The 21,149-nt window shown below is 41.7% G+C and overlaps 3 protein-coding genes across 4 annotated transcripts in view; 1 reads left to right on the top strand and 2 right to left on the bottom strand.

Annotated features, from left to right (window-relative positions):
• LOC130904542 (mitochondrial Rho GTPase 1-A) overlaps nucleotides 1-3,130 on the top strand; it is a 22,575-nt gene extending 19,445 nt beyond the window's left edge. The window contains exon 20 of one of the 2 annotated variants that reach the window (XM_057817378.1): nucleotides 2,166-3,130. In XM_057817378.1, coding sequence (XP_057673361.1) covers nucleotides 2,166-2,283 — 118 coding nt within the window. In that variant the 3' untranslated portion in view covers nucleotides 2,284-3,130. The remainder of the gene's footprint in view (nucleotides 1-2,165) is intronic. The other variant, XM_057817379.1, reaches the window with a different exon arrangement.
• On the bottom strand, nucleotides 3,019-12,580 carry c16h17orf75 (chromosome 16 C17orf75 homolog). Its single transcript, XM_057817380.1, has 10 exons — nucleotides 12,231-12,580; nucleotides 9,027-9,101; nucleotides 8,609-8,734; nucleotides 8,407-8,539; nucleotides 5,473-5,529; nucleotides 5,268-5,387; nucleotides 5,096-5,160; nucleotides 4,107-4,246; nucleotides 3,944-4,047; nucleotides 3,019-3,878 (listed from the first exon to the last, which is right to left on the bottom strand). Exons 1-10 carry the CDS (start codon nucleotides 12,371-12,373, stop codon nucleotides 3,669-3,671), a joined length of 1,173 nt encoding a protein of 390 aa, XP_057673363.1. The 5' UTR covers nucleotides 12,374-12,580; the 3' UTR covers nucleotides 3,019-3,668.
• Nucleotides 12,581-13,729: 1,149 nt separating this feature from the next.
• On the bottom strand, nucleotides 13,730-17,018 carry LOC130904626 (zona pellucida sperm-binding protein 3-like). The gene is made up of 8 exons (XM_057817516.1): nucleotides 16,609-17,018; nucleotides 16,416-16,531; nucleotides 14,741-14,844; nucleotides 14,500-14,677; nucleotides 14,292-14,409; nucleotides 14,141-14,226; nucleotides 13,910-13,998; nucleotides 13,730-13,822 (listed from the first exon to the last, which is right to left on the bottom strand). The coding sequence occupies exons 1-8, from the start codon at nucleotides 16,984-16,986 to the stop codon at nucleotides 13,764-13,766; spliced, it is 1,128 nt and encodes a 375-aa protein (XP_057673499.1). The 5' UTR covers nucleotides 16,987-17,018; the 3' UTR covers nucleotides 13,730-13,763.
• Between the last annotated feature and the right edge of the window lie 4,131 nt (nucleotides 17,019-21,149).

Consider the following 21,149-nt stretch of genomic DNA (forward strand, 5'->3'; position numbering starts at 1 on the left):
ATTGTGCCAAGTGCCATTTTGTCAGTGTTGTCCAATGAAAAGATATACTTAAATATCTGCAGAAATGCGAGGGGTGTACTCACTTTCGTGATAGACTGTATATATTTTTAAATTATTTGGTGAAAAATTAGACAATTATGGCAGCCCCCCCCAAATATATATATATATATATATAAGAGGTGATAGAAATGAATAATAATTGGCCAATAAATGAAAATTATGATTGTTGAGCAGCATTGGTGATATTAGGGGTGGGAACCTCTGCGTACTTCACGATACGATACAATTTGCGATTCGAAGCTCAAGATAACGTCTATCTCAAGATATGGCCATATGATGATTACCAATGAATGGCGTACCGCAAGCAACACGTCAGTTCCGTTCATTAATATTCATGACATTAACTACTGTTGCTAAGTAGGGACAAGCCACCGGTTGTCCCTAATAGGAAATGAATGGAAATCGTGTACGAAGGAGATGTTTACAGAGCTAAACCTACCAATTCTCTCCGAAAATGATGTGTCCAGTGCCAAATTCACTGGCAAATGTGGAAGAACATAAAAATGTTCAGTTAAAGAGATGGCTTGAGTGTCGAAGGCTGAAAAAGACGAAAAAAACGAGCCGAACTAAGCATAGCCATAGCTTTTTTATCGACGCGACTGACAATGACATTCTCCTGTTTCAACAAGCTATCCTTTACCATCAGCCCTGTCTTTCTTATATATCCTCTGGTTGTCCTATGTCTCTTACCGTTCTTGGGGTTAATTTAGTTAGCTCTGTGTAGCGATCGCAAATGCTACTCAGTGACCGCCAACGAACACTTTTAATTTTTTCATTGATAACAAATCTTAATTCTATATTTTATTTACACTTCCCCCTTACTAAAGTTGTGTTTTATATATATATATATATATATATATAACAGAAACTGTAACAGTGGCAGTCGGATACCATTATAATTCTTTTCAGGTCATTCATTGTCAGACAGAACAGTACGGCACAACGTTACGCAAAAAAAATAAGTTAATATAAAAATGGCTTACCTCTTTGTCCTCTGAAAGACCATGACAACCCAACAAAATGTTGACTGCATATGAAATGTGAATGGATTCACCGAGCTGGTGTTAAAGTCCGCGCAAGTTGATTTGATCTTCACATTTTTTCCTCCCGAGTTTTTGGTTTCCGGAAACGTATGAAGAAAACATCCTTCATGTGTCGTAATGTCTAGAGTCGTTTCTACAAGTTCCAAAAAAGCAATGCGTGATCGGCATGTTCGTTTTTGAAAGATTACCGGAGAAAAGTGGCACAAATTACGTTGTTTCTATGCGAGGGCAGGTCTATAATGTCCCACTTAGGCTTTACGATGCGACGTCACGGTCTAAAAATAGCATGCGTGCGGTACGCCATTGGTCAGGAAATCATTCTAGAATATTCTACAAAACAACTAATAAACAGAAAAACAAGCTAGCTTCATCTTTCCACTGTAAGTATCTCTAGTAGACGTCCAATCCTTTTGAACGGGGTGGGTGGCAGCAAATGAACCCCTCCCACTTCTATGGCCGTCAGTGGCAGCCAATGGAAGGTAATGAGGTAATTTTGGGCCATTTCAGGTTGATTGGCTGTTGATTTTCAGTCACTTCCTGTTGATTCGGGGTGCATTTTTTGGGTCACTTCCTGTTGTTTTCGGGTTACAGAACAGGAAGTGACCTGGGATTGAATAGGCAGTGACTCAAGCTCAACAGAAAGTGACCTGTAAATGCCCCGAAAATCAGAACGAGTGACTGTGAATGCTCAGGTTTCGAATGAAGGAACTTTTTCGCCCTTCCCAGTATTAATGGATTCGGCGTTGAGCGTCTTCAATGGCATGAGTGTATAGATAACAGTTTAGGATGCAAAGTATCACGATATATCACCATTTCGATATTTTGTCACACCGCTAGGTGACATCCAGAGGCTGTTCGAAGATACCACTATGGCTATTTTAATTACATTAATGTAGTGCAAAGTTGTCTATTTTTAGTACCTGATGACAGATAGTAAACTATCCTTTTGGCAATATGTTGTCCTATCATAAAGCACTATTAGTATGTATGAAGTCTGTTCTGTTGGATTAAAACTATTGTAAATGTTGCCAACTCAGCCGCGTTGTGTTGTCGTTTGAACAGGCATATGGCTCAAGCTGACCTGAAAAACTCGACTTTCTGGTTGCGGGCCAGCGTCGGTGCCACCGTATTTGCCGTGTTGGGCTTCGCCATGTACAGAGCGCTTCTCAAACATCGGTGATGTGACGGCAGGAGACCCCCGCATCCTTGTCCCTTGTGGTTTCTTGTCCCTCACCTGAAAGACTGGTGACCGATCGGGTTGCCTACTGCTTGATCCCACCGTCAACCCCATTCATCCTCTCTATTTGCAAGAAACTATTTTATATGCATTTAAACATGAAGTGTCAATATCTCTTTTTGGTTTTGAAGGAGTTGTAAAATACAACTTGTGATTGCCTATCAGTCCATCCTCAAACTATGACCTTGTGTTTAGTTTCTTCTCAGGTCAAGTATTAGTAGAGGCAGACACAAAGGGACTAGTGTGTTAATAGATGTGTATATGCAGTATGTCATGGATGTAGTCCAGACGCGTTTTAGCAAACATGGTGGCCTCTAATCCCACCTAGTGACGTCCAAACAAACTTTTAACACTCATGGATGTCATGCAGCCGTTTTAATTTATTAACGTCTATTTTCGGTTTTGAGTGGTTCAAATACTACAGATATGTTTCCCATGTATTTTTCTATTTAGCACAGTCAGTTATTCCTGTTTGTTTTCAATGAAAGCTTTACTTCTCATTTGTTAGATTGCTATTATTACCACAAGGTTACACTTACCAAGTGTTTTCTTCCACTGCGTTCTGAAACATTGTTTATTGGGTCAAATGGCGGCTAATTTCACAAGTCAAATGATTTTAAATATCTAATAAATCACATTTACACCCGTTGATATGTTGTTCTAGAAAATGCCAACAGCTTCACTTCACTGGTTTATTACAGTTTAAATTCACAGTACAGCATCAAATTGCACAAACTTTAAACACAGGCAAACATAGTGAATGACTGATCACAAAGCATTTGTGAAAACTACTTGGTACATACATGAATACATTAATAACAGCATTCTTAATTGAAAGAACAATTGCAAACTTACATTTGAAACAAATATATAGTACTGACGCATCAAAAAGTCTAAATACAAATGGTGCTTTTAATTGTAAATTAAAATAGGCATTTCACGAACAACCTTTTGGACAGCACTGTCACAGTTGTGATTGTTTTAAAAAGTGCTGCAGAAGAAAAGTTGAGGTTAGGGTGCTCGCTTTTTAGTGACACCCTGTAAGAGTTAAAAAAAAAAAAATTTGACAAAAATTAAACAATTCAAGATGATACATTTCGTCAGTTAGCACATAGCGTTTCATCATACAGTACTGTAAACTCCTGAAGAATTAAAGATTATGCACATCTAACTTTACAACCATATTAAAACTATTCATTTTTTAAATTTTCACATTTACAAGTGGATTAATGGGTGGTCTATATAGTAAAAATACAATTTTCCCTGCTGGCAAAATGTATTTAGAATATCAGGAGGCAACAAGCGATGACTTAATGTCGGAATGGCAATCAGGCCTGCGACTGCTCCCTGAGGAACTCCTCGAGGACGGTGATAATGCGGCAGGCTTCGGGCAGGTCGCTGTGCTCTGCCATGGCGTTTTGCAGGAGCACGTCGCCGTTGCCGCAGCCCTGCAAGAACTGGCAGCAGCGAAACAACGCGTAGTGGCTCATCTCGGCCTGGCGCACGAAGCGCTTCAGGCTATTCATGTCCTGGATAGCCTGCGGGGAGATTCAAACGTCAGTGAGTCGCCTCGAAATGGAATCCGTGACGTATGTCGTTCTACCTTCAGTTTGAAGTTTTCCAGGATCTGCCTAAGTAGGAATGGGTTTGCCCGTTCTGCTGCGTTCAAGAAGGCTTGACTCCAGTCATCACAGAAACGGTTACTAACTGGAATAGCATAAAATACATGTCACTGATGAAACAGTTGATGCACTGTGAAAACCTACCAGTGTTTGTGAGGGTGGGCGGCGTAACGGAGCAGTCGAGGGTCAGGTGGGAATGGGCGTCTTCTGACATGGCCTTGCAGAGTGAGGCTGCTGTAGTGTCTTGCTGCGACAGGCCTTGCAAGCTAGCTGCTTTGATGAATCTGTGTGGTAATACAATCAATCAATATGCACATTATAACATGCCACTAAGGCTAGGTTCATACTACAGGTCTTAATGCACAAATCCGATTTTTTGTCATATCTGTTTTTTTGGCGTGCCAGTTCAGACTGCCTGTGTCCATTGAGACCAAGTATTACGCATGCGCACTAATTGGCAGTCCGACACGCACTGAGCAAGACGACCCGCATGCGCAGAAGCATCAAAACAAATGACCACACATGCTAACTGTCATCCGTCATTCCAGGGATATCATATTTTGCTTTTTAAAAAGCGGACACAAATAACAGAAATAATCCCAGTTTAGGTTTACATTCAAAGTATATGGATCGATAGCATGCACGCACTGTCCATGCATGTCACACACACATACTGGCAGTTTGCCCTGACTGTCGGCCGTGTAAGCAATTTTGAAATATTGCTTATATGGAGCAGACAGAAAACCGATCATTCTCAGGCTTATCCTCAACCCATTTTTATTTTTTTTATGACTGTTGTCAAGTCCGACCCTTCCTAAAAAGCCGTGTGCGCAGCTGCACCGCTACCATAGCGTCTCTCTCGCTTTTGATGACGTAATTGCTGCACAAATTCCGATTTAAGAGACTGGACAGTACAGAACGCTGCGACAGTCTGGAAAAATGTGGCCCAGATCGGATTTGAACCACATACAAAAGTGACCCAGATCGGATTTGAAATGGTCCAGTTCTGTGCGACTTATCACGTTCAGACCGTCAAGTTAATGCCTCACTCAAGTCAGAAAAACACGAAAAAATTGGATTCGTGCATTAAGACCTGTAGTATGAACGTAGCCTCAGACAACAACTTCACTCACCGGGAAATGTCCGCTTTTGTCCTGTCATCTGCGTTGGTGACCTCCACGTGATTGTGACTCAAAGCCTAAATGAATTGGGAGTGTGCATGTACAAAACAACTGTCTTTTATGAAGACATAGTGTTTTCAACAGGTATCAAAAATGTTCATTATGTCATTATTGTGACACTTACCGCATGCAGCAAGAAGCTGATGTTGTTCTGGACCAGCTGCACCACACGGTAAACGTGCATGACAGATTCTTCGTACCAGCGGCTAAGATATGGACGCAACTCCGTCTCCAAGTTTTGCGGCTGTCGCACAAAAATTAAGTCAATGTAAAAAAAACAACAACAAAAAACGCTTCAAGAATCTCTTATAGAAGCTTTTTTTCTGTACCTCGAATGATTGCAGAGTGCTTTGCAAGCCTTGTACGTACTTATCAAGCTCCATCCTATATGTGCATCCGGTCAAGGGACATAACATGTTTAAGATTAGGCTACTGATTTGGAGGTACAGTGGGGCAAATAAGTATTTAGTCAACTGCTAATTGTGCAAGTTCTTCCACTTGAAATATTAGAGAGACCTGTAATTGTCAACATGGGTAAACCTCAACCATGAGAGACAGAATGTGGGAAAAAAAAAAAAACAGAAAATCAAATTGTTTTATTTTTAAAGAATTTATTTGCAAATCATGGTGAAAAATATTCAGTCAATACCAAAAGTTCATCTCAATACATTGTTATGTACCTTTTGTTGGCAATAACAGAGGCCAAACGTTTTCTGTAACTCTTCACAAGCTTTTCACACACTGTTGCTGGTATTTTGGCCCATTGCTCCATGCAGATCTCTAGAGCAGTGATGTTTTGGGGCTGTTGTTGGGCAACACGGACTTTCAACTCCCTCCACAGATTTTCTATGGGGTTGAGATCTGGAGACTGGCTAGGACACTCCAGGACCTTGAAATGCTTCTTACCAAGCCACTCCTTTGTTGCCCTGGCTGTGTGTTTGGGATCATTGTCATGCTGAAAGACCCAGCCACGTTTCATCTTCAATGCCCTTGCTGAAGGAAGGAGATTTTCACTCAAAATCTCTGGATACATGGCCCCATTGATTCATTCCTTTACACAGACCAGTTGTCCTGGTCCCTTTGAAGAAAAACAGCCCCAAAGCATGATGGTTCCACCCCCATGCTTCACAGTGGGTACGGTGTTCTTCGGATGCAATTCAGTATTCTTTCTCCTCCAAACATGATAACTTGTGTTTCTACCAAAAAGTTTTATTTTGGTTTCATCTGACCATAACACATTCTCCCAGTCCTCTTCTGGATCATCCAAATGCTCTCTAGTGAACCGCAGACGGGCCTGGATGTGTACTGGCTTCAGCAGGGGGACACGTCTGGCAGTGCAGGATTTGAGTCCCTGGCGGCGTGTGTTACTGATAGTAGCCTTTGTTACTGTGGTCCAGAGGTTGCGCTAGACTTTTTCGTTGTCTGTCATTTTGACTGACAGTGTCATAAAAATCCGGTCATAATCTATTTTTACCCGTCACATTTTAAAAATGATAATAATGACATATTCAATAGTATTTAGTTTTCATTCATTTTTAATTAATATTCTGTCCGAACAAGCTTAACAAGAGGCAAACAGACAGCGGAGTGCACCAATCAGCGACGGGCAGATGTGCCGTTAGCAAAGCGACGAGGGCAGGACGAGGGACTTGCGCGCAGAAGTAAACATACGAGGAGAACAGAGTTTATTCAACATGGCTAGCGCAAGACAGACTGTTGTCAATGACTCGTGTCGATGTGTTTTAGCTCATTTAAAACTGAATTTACCGCGGATTGGAACATATTCTTGGCTCTCCCGTTCGCCATCCGTGTTGTTGTAGAGACGACTTTCGGCGCGCAAGAGTGACGTTGCTCGTGAAGAACACGTCACGCAAATAAACAAATCTGATTTGTCGATTGATTTTGTACCTGCTCGAGAGGCTGTGTCCCAGACTTTTCTCTCATGGTTTGAAAAATACAGGGAGAACAGTCTGGCCGTGCCAGGCAAACACTCAGTTGCCTTGACATTTTTCCGAGTAAGGCCAACGACGTCATGCATCAAGAGAGACAATAGCTAATTAATATGCTCACTCGCCACCCTGTGGTCTGGGGTGTGAATTGCAACCTGTCAAAATGACGGACGGACTTCAGTTTTTTCCGTCACCGTTTTAAAAAACCGGTCAACAACGGAAAAATATTCGGTTAACGCGACCCCTGCTGTGGTCCCAGCTTTCTGTAGGTCATTCACATAGGTACCCCTGTGTGGTTCTGGGATTTTTGCTCACCGTTCTTGTTATCATTTTGATGCCACGGGGTGAGATCTTGCATGGAGCCCCAGATCGAGGGAGATTATCAGTGGTCTTGTAAATCTTCCCTTTTCTAAAAATTGCTCCCACAGTTGATTTCTTTACCTCAAGCCTTTTACCTATTGCAGATTCAGTCTTCCCAGCCTGGTGCAGGTCTACAATTTTGTCTTTGGTGTCCTTCGACAGCTCTTTGGTCTTGGCCATAGTGGAGTTTGGAGTGTGACTGACTGAGAGTTGTGGACAGGTGTCTTTTACACCGATAATAAGTTAAAACAGGTGCCATTAATACACGTAACAAGTGGAGCCTCGTTAGACCTCTTTGACAGCCAGAAATCTTGCTTGTTTTTAGGTGACCAAATACTTATTTTCCACTCTAATTTGGAAATAAATTCTTTAAAAATGAAACAATGTGATTTTCTGTTTTTTTCCCCACATTCTGTCTCTCATGGTTGAGGTTTACCCATGTTGACAATTCCAGGCCTCTCTAATCTTTTCAAGTAGGAGAACTTGCACAATTGGTGGCTGACTAAATACTTATTTGCCCCATTGTATACCAAGCTTTTTTAAAATGAAGGTTTTAGTGTTGGCTTAAACACGCTACAGTCACACTCACACATCTACGAGTCATGCAGTCAAGACGGAAGAGATGAACAAAGAATCTGGAAACAATTCAATTTTACTGACAATACAAAGAGCAGACAAAATATTTAGCCGGTATTAAATTCCCCCCCCCAATGTTTTGATTCAATTTCATCTTATGCTGGGTTCAGCACACAAACGTTGTTTAAAAGTAATTAATTAAAATTCAATGGAAATAAAGTTGCATTTTAACCCCCCCAAATTTCAAAATTTTACATTTTAGAGCTTTAAACAGTGATATTTTTGCTCATGGTTGTCATCAGATCAGAATCTGATACTGTCCAATGCCTTATTAGTTCAGATTTAAAATAGGACATTTTTACAAGCGGGAATAAAAGGATATAAATTGAGTCCTTTTTCAGAGCCCCCCAAGAAGCAGATAACGTGTCCATTGCCGTCAGCGTCAGGTTGCTCCGGAGACGTTTGCTGCTCGAGAAGGCAGCAGTAGCAGCCCACGGCCTGCTCTGGAAGACTGCAAATCCGAGAAACACGCAAGTTGGTGAAGTTCAGATAGGACTAAATCCTTGCGTGTGTGGCCAACCTGAGCTCCACGGTGGCAATGTTGCCCATGCCTCCGAGCAGGGCCCCTTTGCTCAGCCTCCTTGAGATGTACGTGCGCAGCTCCGGTTCCGCCTCCATTGGCAGGCTGCTGTCAATCAGAGTCAAGCTGTGGGGCGGAAGGCGCAGTGGTCAGTATGGATACGCGCTGCCGTGGGCCATGAAGAAGCCGATGGAGAAAGCTACACAAACACAGTACACACAGCTGAGTCACAGCATAGCACGAATCATTCAGTTTTACAGCCAACATCACATCGAGCAGGCGAGTTAGTAGGAAACGCTCGCCGACAGAGTCACAATGACATGAAAACAGATGCAATGTTGATTCCTGTGGCAGCCTGCGGCAAAAGTGAGAGAAGGAAAGGCGGCGGCCGGGGCGGGGCACACTGCTCCTGGATTACCTAAAGTCCTCCTGACTGGTTGTGGAATCTGCACGTCTCTGGTTCCAAGCCGCATTTTCCTCGGTAGCCTCCGATCTACGACAACATGCACTTTCATCATCGTCACCTGCTTAGTGTAGTGATGCCATTGGAGGGCTGGCAGTGAATGATCACGTTTCAGTGCCATTGACGGCCATGGACGTCCAAACTGTTTGAAATTTAGTTCAAATGGATTGGACGTCCATCGCCGTCAATGGTGATGAAACATGATACCAATAGCCTCTCCCAGTTCAAATGGATTGGCCGTCCATCACCTTTACTGGCAGCCATGGGACAAAGTAGATTAGTGCTGCAACTATTAATCGAGTAACTCGAGTATTCGATTAGAAAAAAAGATTCTAATTAAATTTTGCTGCTTCGAGTATTCGTTTAATTAAAGTGGCGTTGTAATGGTTTGTTTTGAAAGTGTTTGCATTTAGCTTTATTGATTTGGGTGGATACACTGCCTCTAGTCTGCCTCATTTCACATGGCTGAATCCAGCGGCTCCCTGTTAAGACCAACATTGGCTCAAACAAAAACTTAGCTAAAGTTTTTTTTTTTTTAAATGCAATTAAGGGTGTAACGGTACATGTAGTATTGATCCGTTTCGGTACGTGGTAGTCGGTCCGGAACGGACGCGTACCGAACGAGTTTCTGACGTAATATAACCCTTACTTTTTGAGGCTGTGAGTCGATCGGGTTACAGTTTCTTTGTGTAGATTATATTTACTCCTTCTTCTCTACTATAATGAGGACCAACACGGTAGGACAGTCCAGAAGCGTCAACGGCGCGACAACGTGGCCGCCGCGAGAACGCAGTGAAACGCGGCGTAAGAGTCAATCAGCCAATGCACACCAGTCGCATTGCGGCCGCGTGCTCGATGCGTCCCAGAAGCGGCTCAACGCAACGCACGCGAAAAGAAAGGCAGAGTTTAATATTTGACGCGAGAGCGGCCCTCTTGCGTCAATACTACTAGCTGGGATCGGGCCGGAAGTCACTTGTGTAATAATACGGTGGATCCGGTCGATTTTCAAACTAATATGCAATCGTTACTAACTTTTTGAGTCCATCAGATCTCTTGAGTGGTAGATCGGGGCACAGTTGACTTGCCTTTGTTGATTTACTGCTGTCTTCTCTGCTATAATAATAGCCAACACGGCCCCGTGTTCAATACAAAACACTCCTACCACAACAAAACAAGTAGGAACTAATATTCAAATAGGAACTAAAGTTATACAACATAAAATATACAATATAAAAGAATACCACATCACATTTGTAAAATATAAACACATAATAAAATAAATAATAGCCCATTTAAATAAAATAAATTGAAATGAGCTAAAACACCGGTAATTAAATAATGATACACAGATCCTGCTTACACAATTAAATGTATTAATTTCTGTGTGGCGCTTAAACTTGAGAAAATCCATCAATAAAGCTTTTGAAAACCGTTCATAAGAAAAAGAAATGATTCATTGAGGCATTTCATTTGTAAAATACATGTTAAAATCTTTGTCATTGGGATTGCTTTTCTCTTTAGCACAGGACTTCTTTTTTCTTCTTTCTTTCAGAAAGAAAGGTGACCAATAGACCCTACTCACGTGACGTCACAGCCACGCCCCCGCGCCATGATGTCCGCATACTCGCCATAGAAATGCATTAGCGCTTCGTAAATTCTTCCTATTATTGCACGTTTTACTGCTCGTCAACATTAATACTCAAAATGGTGAAGTCGTGTGTGGCGGTCGGTTGCAAAAACAGAGAAGATAGACGGAGAGACTTGAATTTTTACCGTATTCCGAGAGACACGAAGAGGAGGCCGCGATTGACTGCTGCAATTCGACGAGACAACTGGGCTCCAAACGACTACCACAGATTATGTAGTAGTCATTTTATATCTGGTAAGATGCATTTAATATATATTTAGAGGGTTTCGGGCTGACAACCACAATTAAGATCATTGCTAGGCTAATCGCCGACAACATACACGTATGTATGTAGTTAGTGCTATCGCTAAACCATATAAACATTAAAAGCCCTAGCTCCATTGACAAATGACATGAAATACATTAGACTTGACAGTGGATGTTAGCAAGAACAAAAGATTTTCAATTGAAAATTTCGTAACTCACCTTCCGAGCACAAGATTCCTGCCGAATTTTCGTGTACGAGGACGTGTTTCACCTAACCAGCAACGTAGCATTTATAAGCCTCCAAGCTCTTAAAGTTTTTCAAACTTTCGTGAGAATAGGCTGATTTTGTGTGGGTATCAGATGTCAGGCGAAGCCAGCGGGTCGAAAAACATCGATTTAGGCATCAAATACGGATCTGGCGAATGGATAAACTGAAGCTTTTCCACGTAACGCCTTTTATGCAACGGATCCAATGAGTTTACAGCGTCAGATAACACCGGGGCTTCCATGAATTGCTCTATAACTTGCTCGACTAATAGAAAACAATGAGAATAGGTCTGAAAAAGAGGTACAATATGGCGGCCGGAAACAGCGACACGCCCATTTTGTGACGTAGGTGAGTAGGGTCTATACGCGGGGTCTGAAAGGCAAATTGTTGTTGGATCTTTAAATACCCGCTACTTTTTGATCAGAATTCTAGCTTTGTATAGGCCAATGTTCCTATCGTTGAAAGCACAAAAGTGTGTAATAAACAACTAGCACATTTATATTTTGCATTTTGTTTTTTACTGTACCGAAAATGAACCGAACCGTGACCCAAAAACTGAGGTACGTACCGAACCGAGATTTCTGTGTTTGGTTACACCCCTAAATGCAATTGTAATTTAGTTTATAGGTATATTTAGCTGTTTTTTTGTTGTTGTTGTTGGAATATGTGTCTGAATCAGATCTATTTGTTAAGAGCATTGTGTTAAAAAAAAAAAAAAAAAAAAAGTTAGCATTTTATAGCATTTAAGCTAGCGGACTTTTGCTATGTAAGTTAGCCAATTGTTCTTTTGTTGTACATAGATCCTCATTCATTTATTTTTCTACACCGCTGGAGGCTCAGCTCAGGTATTTGCATTTTTTATGTTCCTTATCCGAATACTCGATTATTCGAACTAAATACTTCATCGATTAATCGACTACTAAAAAATCGATAGCTGCAACCCTAAAGTAGATAGACATCTTCACGCTAAATAGTACAATAAAATAAAATAAAATACCTCGTTCCCTCGTAGAGATAAATGGCATAGTAGCAGTTCAATTGAGTCCTCTGGCCGTAAGCCGCAATCTCCTCGCTGTCGAAGTCATCTTTCTCCTCCACGTCTATGGAATCCTGGAACGACGACGTCTGGGATGTAAACATGGTCTAAACGCAGCACACACACAAAAAAGCACAGGCGCTGTCTGATGGCCTATTTTGTAGTCGAGTGTCGTTGAAACCTTGGTTTGCAGTCGCTATATTGCATAAGCAAAATAATGAAATATGAGGCAGCCCTAAAGCAAATCTAATAAAAGTGGTCAACACTTATTGACAATACGCATGCGTCAACCTTGTCCGCTCGTGAATAGGTCCGATAGCAAACAGTTCCAGTTTCAAAGTTCCTACACCGAAGCAAATATGCTGGGAGAAGATGTATGCAAGTTTAATCGGTTTTATTCTTTAACTTTGCCTTTTAATTGGTCAAATTTTCAATCCCATGTGACTACGAAATTATTCAAGATAACGTACAAGCCAGTCGTGACTGTTATATCCTCTAGCCACGATTCCCACACAAACGTCTTTTAATTCCTTATCACACATTTTTTAATGTGGCCAACAGAGAACCAACTCTCAACAACTAGCCAACAATTCTTGTCACAAGTTTCCATGCACACCTCTTCACATATCACAATCTAATTGCGCCCTCTTTTGGTTCAACACCGTAACATGCTAAATTGTTTTCCAGTGACTTATTGTGCTTCAGCATTAATTACGGTATGTGCTCACCTCCAGTTAGGGTTTTGCCATAAAAAAAAAAAAAAAAAAAATTCTACATGCCCTCCTGTACACCCCCCCAGAAAAATTTAGATTTTAAACTTTCCAATGGTGTATCACACATGCATAATGGACAATTCTGAAATTAGGCCAAATTTGACGTCTCAGAGTAAAAGGTCAAGTCACCCGAGTGGTTTCAACCATGTATTTTGACAATGTAACCGACACCCTACCAATGTAAAATATGGCCCAAAAAAGTTGTGGGGAAAGTACAAATGCAGCAAACCATCTGAATCACAACAAACCCTTAAATACCTGCAACATTATCAGAATCCTAAAATTTGAAAAAAATAAGGTTCTAATGAAACCTTTTTATCCAAATTTGTAAAAAGGTCAAAATGAATATGTATAATGAGCACTCCAATATCTAACCATTGCCAAATCCTGCCCCCCCCCCCCCAATGGAACCTGCACAGGCATATGTTGACTTGCAGGCATTTTTTTTTCCTTTCAAAAAGAAATGTCAAAATTCGGAATTAGTCGCAAAATCATGAAATTTTAGGTGTATGAAATGTCATACATTTGGCAATGAAGGGTTAAGAGAATTTTCCACCTCATCTGCAATTTTATCAATAGTGGATATTGGTCCCAAGATTAATTATCCAATCATGAACCTCACACATGCTAGTGAAGATCCCACTAGGTTACCCAGGATTCTCAATGATAAAATAAAACCAAAGACAGTTGAAAAAAGGACCATTTATTGCATTGACAAAACTTATTTGTTGAGTAGAATCACAAGAGGGCCCAGAACGACAATGTCACATGTGTTTTTACCTGCAAAAAACAAAAACAAAAACACACAAGTCAAGCTAATTGTGTATTTGCAGCACAAAGATAACAATAGCTTAGGTTGAATCTTACTGTCAGACTTCAAACGTTTAGGGGCATTTTGCTTGCAGGTGCCATCACAGCAACGGCACACGTCAGGCATCCCATCCACATCTTCCCATCTGGAATATTGGATTGCTGATTTAGTAAGTGGCATGCAGTGAGGGCTCAAATTTCAATTCTTCTGAATGAGGATTACATGCCTTTGTGCATCACGTACATGTACAGAGAGAATTTTAGTTCAGATAGTGTCAAAGCAGTCACCTTGATTGCACATAAGTGCAGGCCTTGTTGACAGGGCTGCTCTTCCACATTTCAGAGGTGGCTTTCAGTCGGCACGTTAAAAACAGCTGGGAATGAACCACCGTTTGAAGCATAGAAATTGAAATTTCAGCCTGGCCAGTGAGCAACTCACAGTATTCCTTTCATCATGCTGAAACAGAAAAGCGTCAAGTTGCAGCTGGAGTACATCCGCCCTTGTCCTGGCCAGGAAACGAGCTTTTGATCCACGCTGTCTTGAGTCTGTCAAACATCTGAGAAGGGGGGGAGGGGCGAGAAAAAAAAAAAAAAAAAAAAAAAAGTCATCACAGTAGAAGCGCAGATAGTGACTGACTGAACTGTACCCATTGTTTTCAATTAGATAGTATCGGGGTACTGATGTTGCATCTGGGCTCAGAGTTGCTACACAGTTATCAATGAAGAGTCGTTTTTGTTCTGGAACAGGACTGATGTATGCCGCCTCCACATTGAGCACATCTCCGAGGTAGAAAACATTAGACAGCCTCAGTCTTGTCCAGTCATCTAGATTACATAAATGTTAAAAGATACCGTACACACCAACAAGACAATGATGCTCTCACATACCGGACATCAGCCTGAGGGTGAAGGCAGAGGCCTCTGATTGGCTTTTGGTAGATGAGTCATGAAGCTGAGGTGGCACTCGAGGCTGACTGCTCACATCATTTGTCCTGAATAGATACAAGATTTAAAATACGTCGCTTGTGGTGACCCTTCATTATATGTTCATAATTCACCCGTAGAATGTTGTGTTCGGGGGGGTTAACTAGCCACAGTCAAATACAAATCTTGAAGGTACACAATATTTCATACACACATGGTTCCATTTATTGATGTCTGTCAAGTACAAGGCAGGTCGAAGGTGGTTTTCTTTTGACCAAACAAAAATGTTCATTCTGATTAAACAATTTTTTTTTACTTAAAAAAAACATGCAAGTACAATGTTTACACATGTACACTAATTGACAAGATCTGTCATCAAGGTCCAAACAATAACTTGACAGTATATCTTGTAACTAAAACACTGCTGGACAAAAAAAAAAAAAAAAAAAAAAGGTGTATGTAGTACAGTTCACTTGTTCAGAGCAAATGACAAGCGCTGTCATTAAGGTGCAAACAATTATTGACAGTAACCTTAACTGAAAAACACTGCTCAATCAGAGAAATTGCATAGGGGGTCACAAAGCAGTTTACTCACATCAGCCAGTACTTCAGTGCGTGCAAATCAGATTCGTTTGATTTTTGTCATTTCCTCCGAACATTGCTGCCATCACTTCAGTCATGCACTCTTATTATATCTCCATCAGAGATCGGTTTATGTTTGGCCAACACCCAGACACTGAGTGAGCACTCCGTTGCAATTTGTTGTTGCGTCATAGATTTAACAATAACCTTGCTTGACTCTTGATATGACTGCTTCAACCTGTTAATTTCTTGCCCTCTCAATTCTGATTTAGGAGGAAACATCTTCAACAGAGCTGTGCTCTAACATAATGCCGTTTCACATTTTCACTTTTTATGACAGCAACTGTCTTTAAGCATATTAAGCAAATGGACGCATATTTGTTATTTCAATACTCATTGAAACGGCCATTTTCATTGTCCACTTCTCTTGGTCAACTTTGAGCATGCCATTTTGTAAGATTTGGTCTTCTACTGGAGGCATCTTGAACGTATCCCACATGCAGCGAGAGTGCCGGGGTAACACGGGGAAATAAATCACATTTGCTCACAGTATAAAGTTCTTGAATTGAAAAAAAGTAAACGACAGCATGTACAAACAGATTGCAAAGTGCCGGGTGCGACTGGTGTTTGAGGTTGCCGACACTGCTGCGGTCCATCCACGCTAGCTAGTAGCATGCAGGCGGTCTCAGCCAATCAGCGCATCGTTGTCATAGAGACGACAACAGAAGTGAGAACATGGAAGATATGACTAAAAATGAAACAAATTAGTGATAGAATAGTAGCGCATAGAGATCGGCTAGTCATACAAATGATGAAGTTTTTTTAACCCTCGTTTTTTTCGTTCGTCCTTGGGCTCGCAGAGGTGTCGTGGTCTGGTCGTGGACCGCGGTCCGCTAATTGAGGACCCCGGGGCAAGAGTTAGGAGAGACGAGCGGCCTAACACGGCGAACTTTACTCAACAATATCATCCGCTACACGCCGTTAATTAAAACACGTCAAAAAGTCAACTCCAACTGAAGACACCCCAATACAGTTTTGACAGGGTAGTCAATGTTACCTTTTGTAGTGGCAGGAAACGGGAACAACACTTTGAGTCTTCCTTGTGATACCGTGACGGTGGACAGAAGGTGAAATGGTCAGCTGGTTTGAGTAGATCATGGAGTCGTGAGTCATCTGCAGGTGGAAAATGTTTGCTTTACAAAACTCAGCTAGCGCACAAATGTCTCATGCATTGCCAGTGGGTTACTTACGGATAGCTCGGTGCCACAGTGCTGAAGCCCAGCCTTGATGATCAGTTCAGAGTCACCAGCACGGATGGCCTGGCACTGTCTGAGGCCTGAATACTTAACATCTCCCAGGAAAATTTCTCCGGGAGCTACACGATGTCCCGTCCCATACAAGTCAGCCTTCACGTGTATCACCATCAACGTCGGCGTGCACGTCACACGTACAGAAGGCGAGAACCTGAATTGGATTTCCTTCGCATTGATGGCATCGACATTCATAACGGGCGACTTGTACTCTCTCCCATCTTTGTCTATCATGGGTCCATCCTTTAAAGTCCGAATGGCAAGCGAAGACGACAGGAGCAGGGAGAAATATAGGAAAAGGCCCAACATGATGTTCATTAGCCAGACAAATACATGTGATTCTTGTGAGCCGCCTGTTAACTTTAGTAGCATGGTGGTCCAATTAGGTCACCTGGGGAAGACAGCTCCAAGCAATTAACCATTGATTGGTTCACACCTGATTGGCTGAGGCGGATCCTTAACCTCCTACGACCTGGCGTCGTAGGTAACTTTTCAACTTTTATAAAATATGTTCATAGCGTTTGTGATATGTTGATTGACAACTAATTGAATGACACTTTTATTTCTTGAAGAGGTCTGTATCGCTTTCACCGGAACTAATTAACTATGAGGAGGGTGGGAGGAACCCTGCCACACAAAAAAAACTACAAATTTACTGACTGCTTTACAGCATACGTGACTTCCACTTTTCTCCATTCGTTATAAAGACGGAAGTCGATGCGAACGCTTTCGCGCGAATTCTGTGAAAGATGGCAGAGCAACAAGAGACTAAAAGTTTTCTTTGATGAGACAAAAAAAGAAAAAGGGAGGCTATCAGGATAGTAGGACACTTAAGAATGAATATTGACCCAGTTTTCACTGGCTGGCGTGACCCACCCCGCAAACAAACTCGTCGGAATCTGTGGGGGGCATTTTGGGGATACGGTACAAAATTGAATATTTCTTATTATTTACATCATCATATGCTAGTGTTTAGTCACAACTGGGTTCATTGTCTCATTACTATCCATCCTTCATACAGTCGCTCCACACAGAAATGTCGTTTAATCCAGTACTTCTCAAATAGTGGGGCGGGACCCCCTAGGGGGGCGCAGAGCGATGCCAGGGGTGGCGTATGTGACCTCGGGGAACATATTTTTTTGCCATACTAGAATAATGTATTATTTCCAAAGTGTGTGCAGTATTTTTGAACAAAACAAAACACAGTAAAGACCACTGGAGATATGACGAGGTAAGACGAGGAAATATGACTAAGCGTATGTAGCGTTTGCCTTTGACGATTAATTCAGTGGGAGACGAGAAAAGACCAGTCTGTGTCTAAAAATGTTTGCAACAGACAGCAGGAAGCCCCATCAAATAAGATGTCACTTATAAACATTAGACTCCACTCACATTGATAAAACATTAGACCCCATCCACATTGATAAGCCATTACTGATTATTTTTCAGCCAAGACGTGCCGAATATTGCCAACAATCATCCCGCTTTGTTTCGCAGTGTTACATCAGTAAACCAGCAAGCACTGTTTGCATCATATAAGGTGGCATACCAAGTTGCTCAGTGCAAAATAACAAAAACTGTCCCACTGTCCAATGAGTTTTTGTTCGATTATTTTTTTGTTTCTACGGTTAAATGGTTATTTGAATTTATTAGTATTTATTGATTTTATTAAATTTTTCACGATTAGATGGTCAAAAAATGTACCGTGAATGTATTTTCACAGATTGGATGTGACTTTTTTTTTTTTTTTTTTAATTCAGGCAAAGTGATGCACTTTGTCTTTTCTATACTTTATTGTAAGTTGAGCAATATATTTTTTCTTTAATATTAAAAAGGACACAATATTATGCAGAGGTATACTTATATTAATAATTTATTGGCAAATGATACAAATTACAGTGGTGGCAGAGAGTTGTGTGTGTGGGAGGGGGGCCGCGAAACATTTACGTCTTCCTGGGGGGGCGTAACAGAAAATAATTGAGAAGAACTGGTTTAATCCATCTGCAGGCGACCAGGAGATCATGGGAAACGCAGACTTCCCTAAAGTGCCTGTGACAGCATAAAAAAAAATCTTAAATAGCATTATTATCTGAATTAGAATCGTATTTTGAGATGATTCAACTATATACAACAATTTGGCAAAGCGCAGATGACGAGAAATGAGTCTTTTAATCTGCCGTTTAGCCCCGCCTGTCATTATATCGCTCTAGCGTCCCCAGCTGGTGGATGACGTCGCCAGGGTCACAATTTCATATGATTTAGAATTCAGCCCATTGAGGGGGAATTATTCAGAATAAGGAAAATGCGACGGACAGCATAAAAATGTCATGATTGTTTCAATCTCTATAGTCCAATATTTTTACAGGGTTTTCTTATCTAAGTATTTTCCCCCAATTGCTAAATAAATGGTATGGTCATGACAAATAACAGTCTTGTGGTAAATGGAATCTAAAACATTAAAAATGCATTCATTCAGTCAAAACTGTCGACTTCTTGCATCTCCCGAACGATATTTTATGCCATTGGAGTTAGTCGGCTTTTGTCGTTTCCCTGCCCTGGCTTCAGAGAGCCTAAACAAACCAGGAGGCGTAACAGCTAGCCGACATGCTAACCCGAACCGAGTGGAATTTCCAAGTCTTTTTCTCGCCTTTCGAAAATGAAAAATGCCACCAAACCACCCCGATCATGTTACACGGTGGCGGGGTTGTCGATTGGCAACCCCCCCGGCGTCGAGCAAGTTATAGCTCGGCGTTCCCCTGCTGCGGGCAAGAGTGCTCGTTGCCGGGAAAGCAGCTGGAGAATGACTGCCGGACAAACCAACTGACGTGGGAGGAGCGCGTAGCTGCCCGAGCCCAACCCGAGGATAGTGGTCTATTGCCGGGCACACGAAGAGGGCAGAGGGGCCTGGAAGTCTAGACGATATGGAGAACCGCAGACGAGAGCGAGGGGCTACACAAGCATTAGCTGAGTATAGCGCTCTGCCGGCGGGCACGCGAAGAGGTCCGACTGTGTGCGACAAGCCGCCGGTCGTCAGCCGAGTGGCCTTCTCTGTGGACAAGCAGCATTGTCAGCCACAAAATGCAAGCCATCTCCTTATCAAAACGTGTGCAATGATCCCAGTATTTGATATAATACAAAACACGATGTTTACTTTCTTGTAAGTCCCATGGTTCCACAGTTGGCGGTCTTGTTTCGGCCAATCTCCGCAGTGGACAGGAACTTTTTGAAACCCAAAAAGGCTCACACGTCTCTCCCTGTTGCAGCAACAAAACCCTGCAGCACATTTGGCCGGCGTGATGAGAAAAATTGATCCGTAAAATCAGCTGAATCTGCAGTCCATCTGCATGCTATAAGGCAATGCTGTATTGTGAGATGCTGGCCCGGGTGATGTCACATTAGAATTGAATACAAGTCACTCATTTTCATGGCGCGGGATTAGAGAAAATTGTATTTATAAATCAATCGCTTCCACACACATCCAAGCAGTCCATTTCATTCAGAAGCATAAAATAGATATATAAAACATGCTTTTTGCAGTCATAGACACTTTAAGGCAAAACACTACCGCTGTTGTCCACCCTTGTCGCTAAAAATCGACCAAAACTGAAAAGTTACCTAGTGTTGCTTTAATTCTTGCAGGATTTTTAATCTTAAAATTAAACCCAGAATATTGGAACTAGTTGACACAGTAACAAAATTACCCAGTTTATCATTAGTCACATGAACTTTGAAACCATGCTCATTGCCACCCACTGGTCAACTGAACATTAGCCAGAATTTGCAAGGCAGAGCTGCTATGATATACCAGTCTGAGGCCAATGAAAAAAATGTACTTGTTGCAAAGATGGGTCTAGAATACCCACTTTGGCCCACAAGCTAATGAAAAACTAGACAGTTCATAAGGGTACCATCATAACTTGACAGGTTGTTACCAGTCATTGTTATCCTATGTCGATTGCACAATTACTTGTTGCGAAGTTCACAGAAATCAGTCTACACGAATATTGGGTGGTGGTGTTGCTAGGCAGAAATCAGCTATTGTATTGGCCAAGAGCCTAGGATTTACAGTACCATAAGTGCAAATCTTTCGGGCCTGTGGGAGGGAAAAAAAAAACCTACAAAAGTCAGTGAAGGCATGACTTTTTCCCATGAAAAGAAAATCCAATTGGACTATTCTTGATCAAATGAGGCATTTGAGACAAGGCAAATTTCATCCCATCAAAACCAAAGAAAGTGGCCACTTTTTGTAAGGCAGAAGTCACTTCACCACAGGGTAATGAAATTTGTACTGAAATTCTTAAAAACTCGGAGGGGGGGGGGGGGGGGCGATCTGTGCATCTCAGCAGAATGTTTCATAAAGTGGAAAGTTTTCAGATGTGTAATAGCTGAGGGGGGGGGGGCAAAAGCCAAATAAGTAGCCCAGACAATCCCACTTATGTATAACATTGGCTACCCAATGTGCTATAAAATACATTGTAGAA

Source organism: Corythoichthys intestinalis, chromosome 16 (genome assembly GCF_030265065.1).
Source record: "Corythoichthys intestinalis isolate RoL2023-P3 chromosome 16, ASM3026506v1, whole genome shotgun sequence".
Lineage (NCBI taxonomy): Eukaryota > Metazoa > Chordata > Actinopteri > Syngnathiformes > Syngnathidae > Corythoichthys > Corythoichthys intestinalis.

Bases quoted from the DNA above. Each gene is read 5' to 3' on its own strand.
- c16h17orf75 (XM_057817380.1), bottom strand. From the start codon at position 12,373: ATGTTTACATCCCAGACGTCGTCGTTCCAGGATTCCATAGACGTGGAG. The intron at 8,735-9,026 runs GTAATCCAGGAG...TCCGCCCCACAG, and splicing joins ACCAGTCAGGAGGACTTTAG to CTTGACTCTGATTGACAGCA. The intron at 5,161-5,267 runs GTAAGTGTCACA...CAATTCATTTAG, and splicing joins TCAGCTTCTTGCTGCATGCG to GCTTTGAGTCACAATCACGT.
- LOC130904626 (XM_057817516.1), bottom strand. From the start codon at position 16,986: ATGAACATCATGTTGGGCCTTTTCCTATATTTCTCCCTGCTCCTGTCG. The intron at 16,532-16,608 runs GTAAGTAACCCA...TTCCACCTGCAG, and splicing joins ACTGTGGCACCGAGCTATCC to ATGACTCACGACTCCATGAT. The intron at 13,823-13,909 runs GTAAGATTCAAC...TGTTTTTTGCAG, and splicing joins TAAACGTTTGAAGTCTGACA to GTAAAAACACATGTGACATT.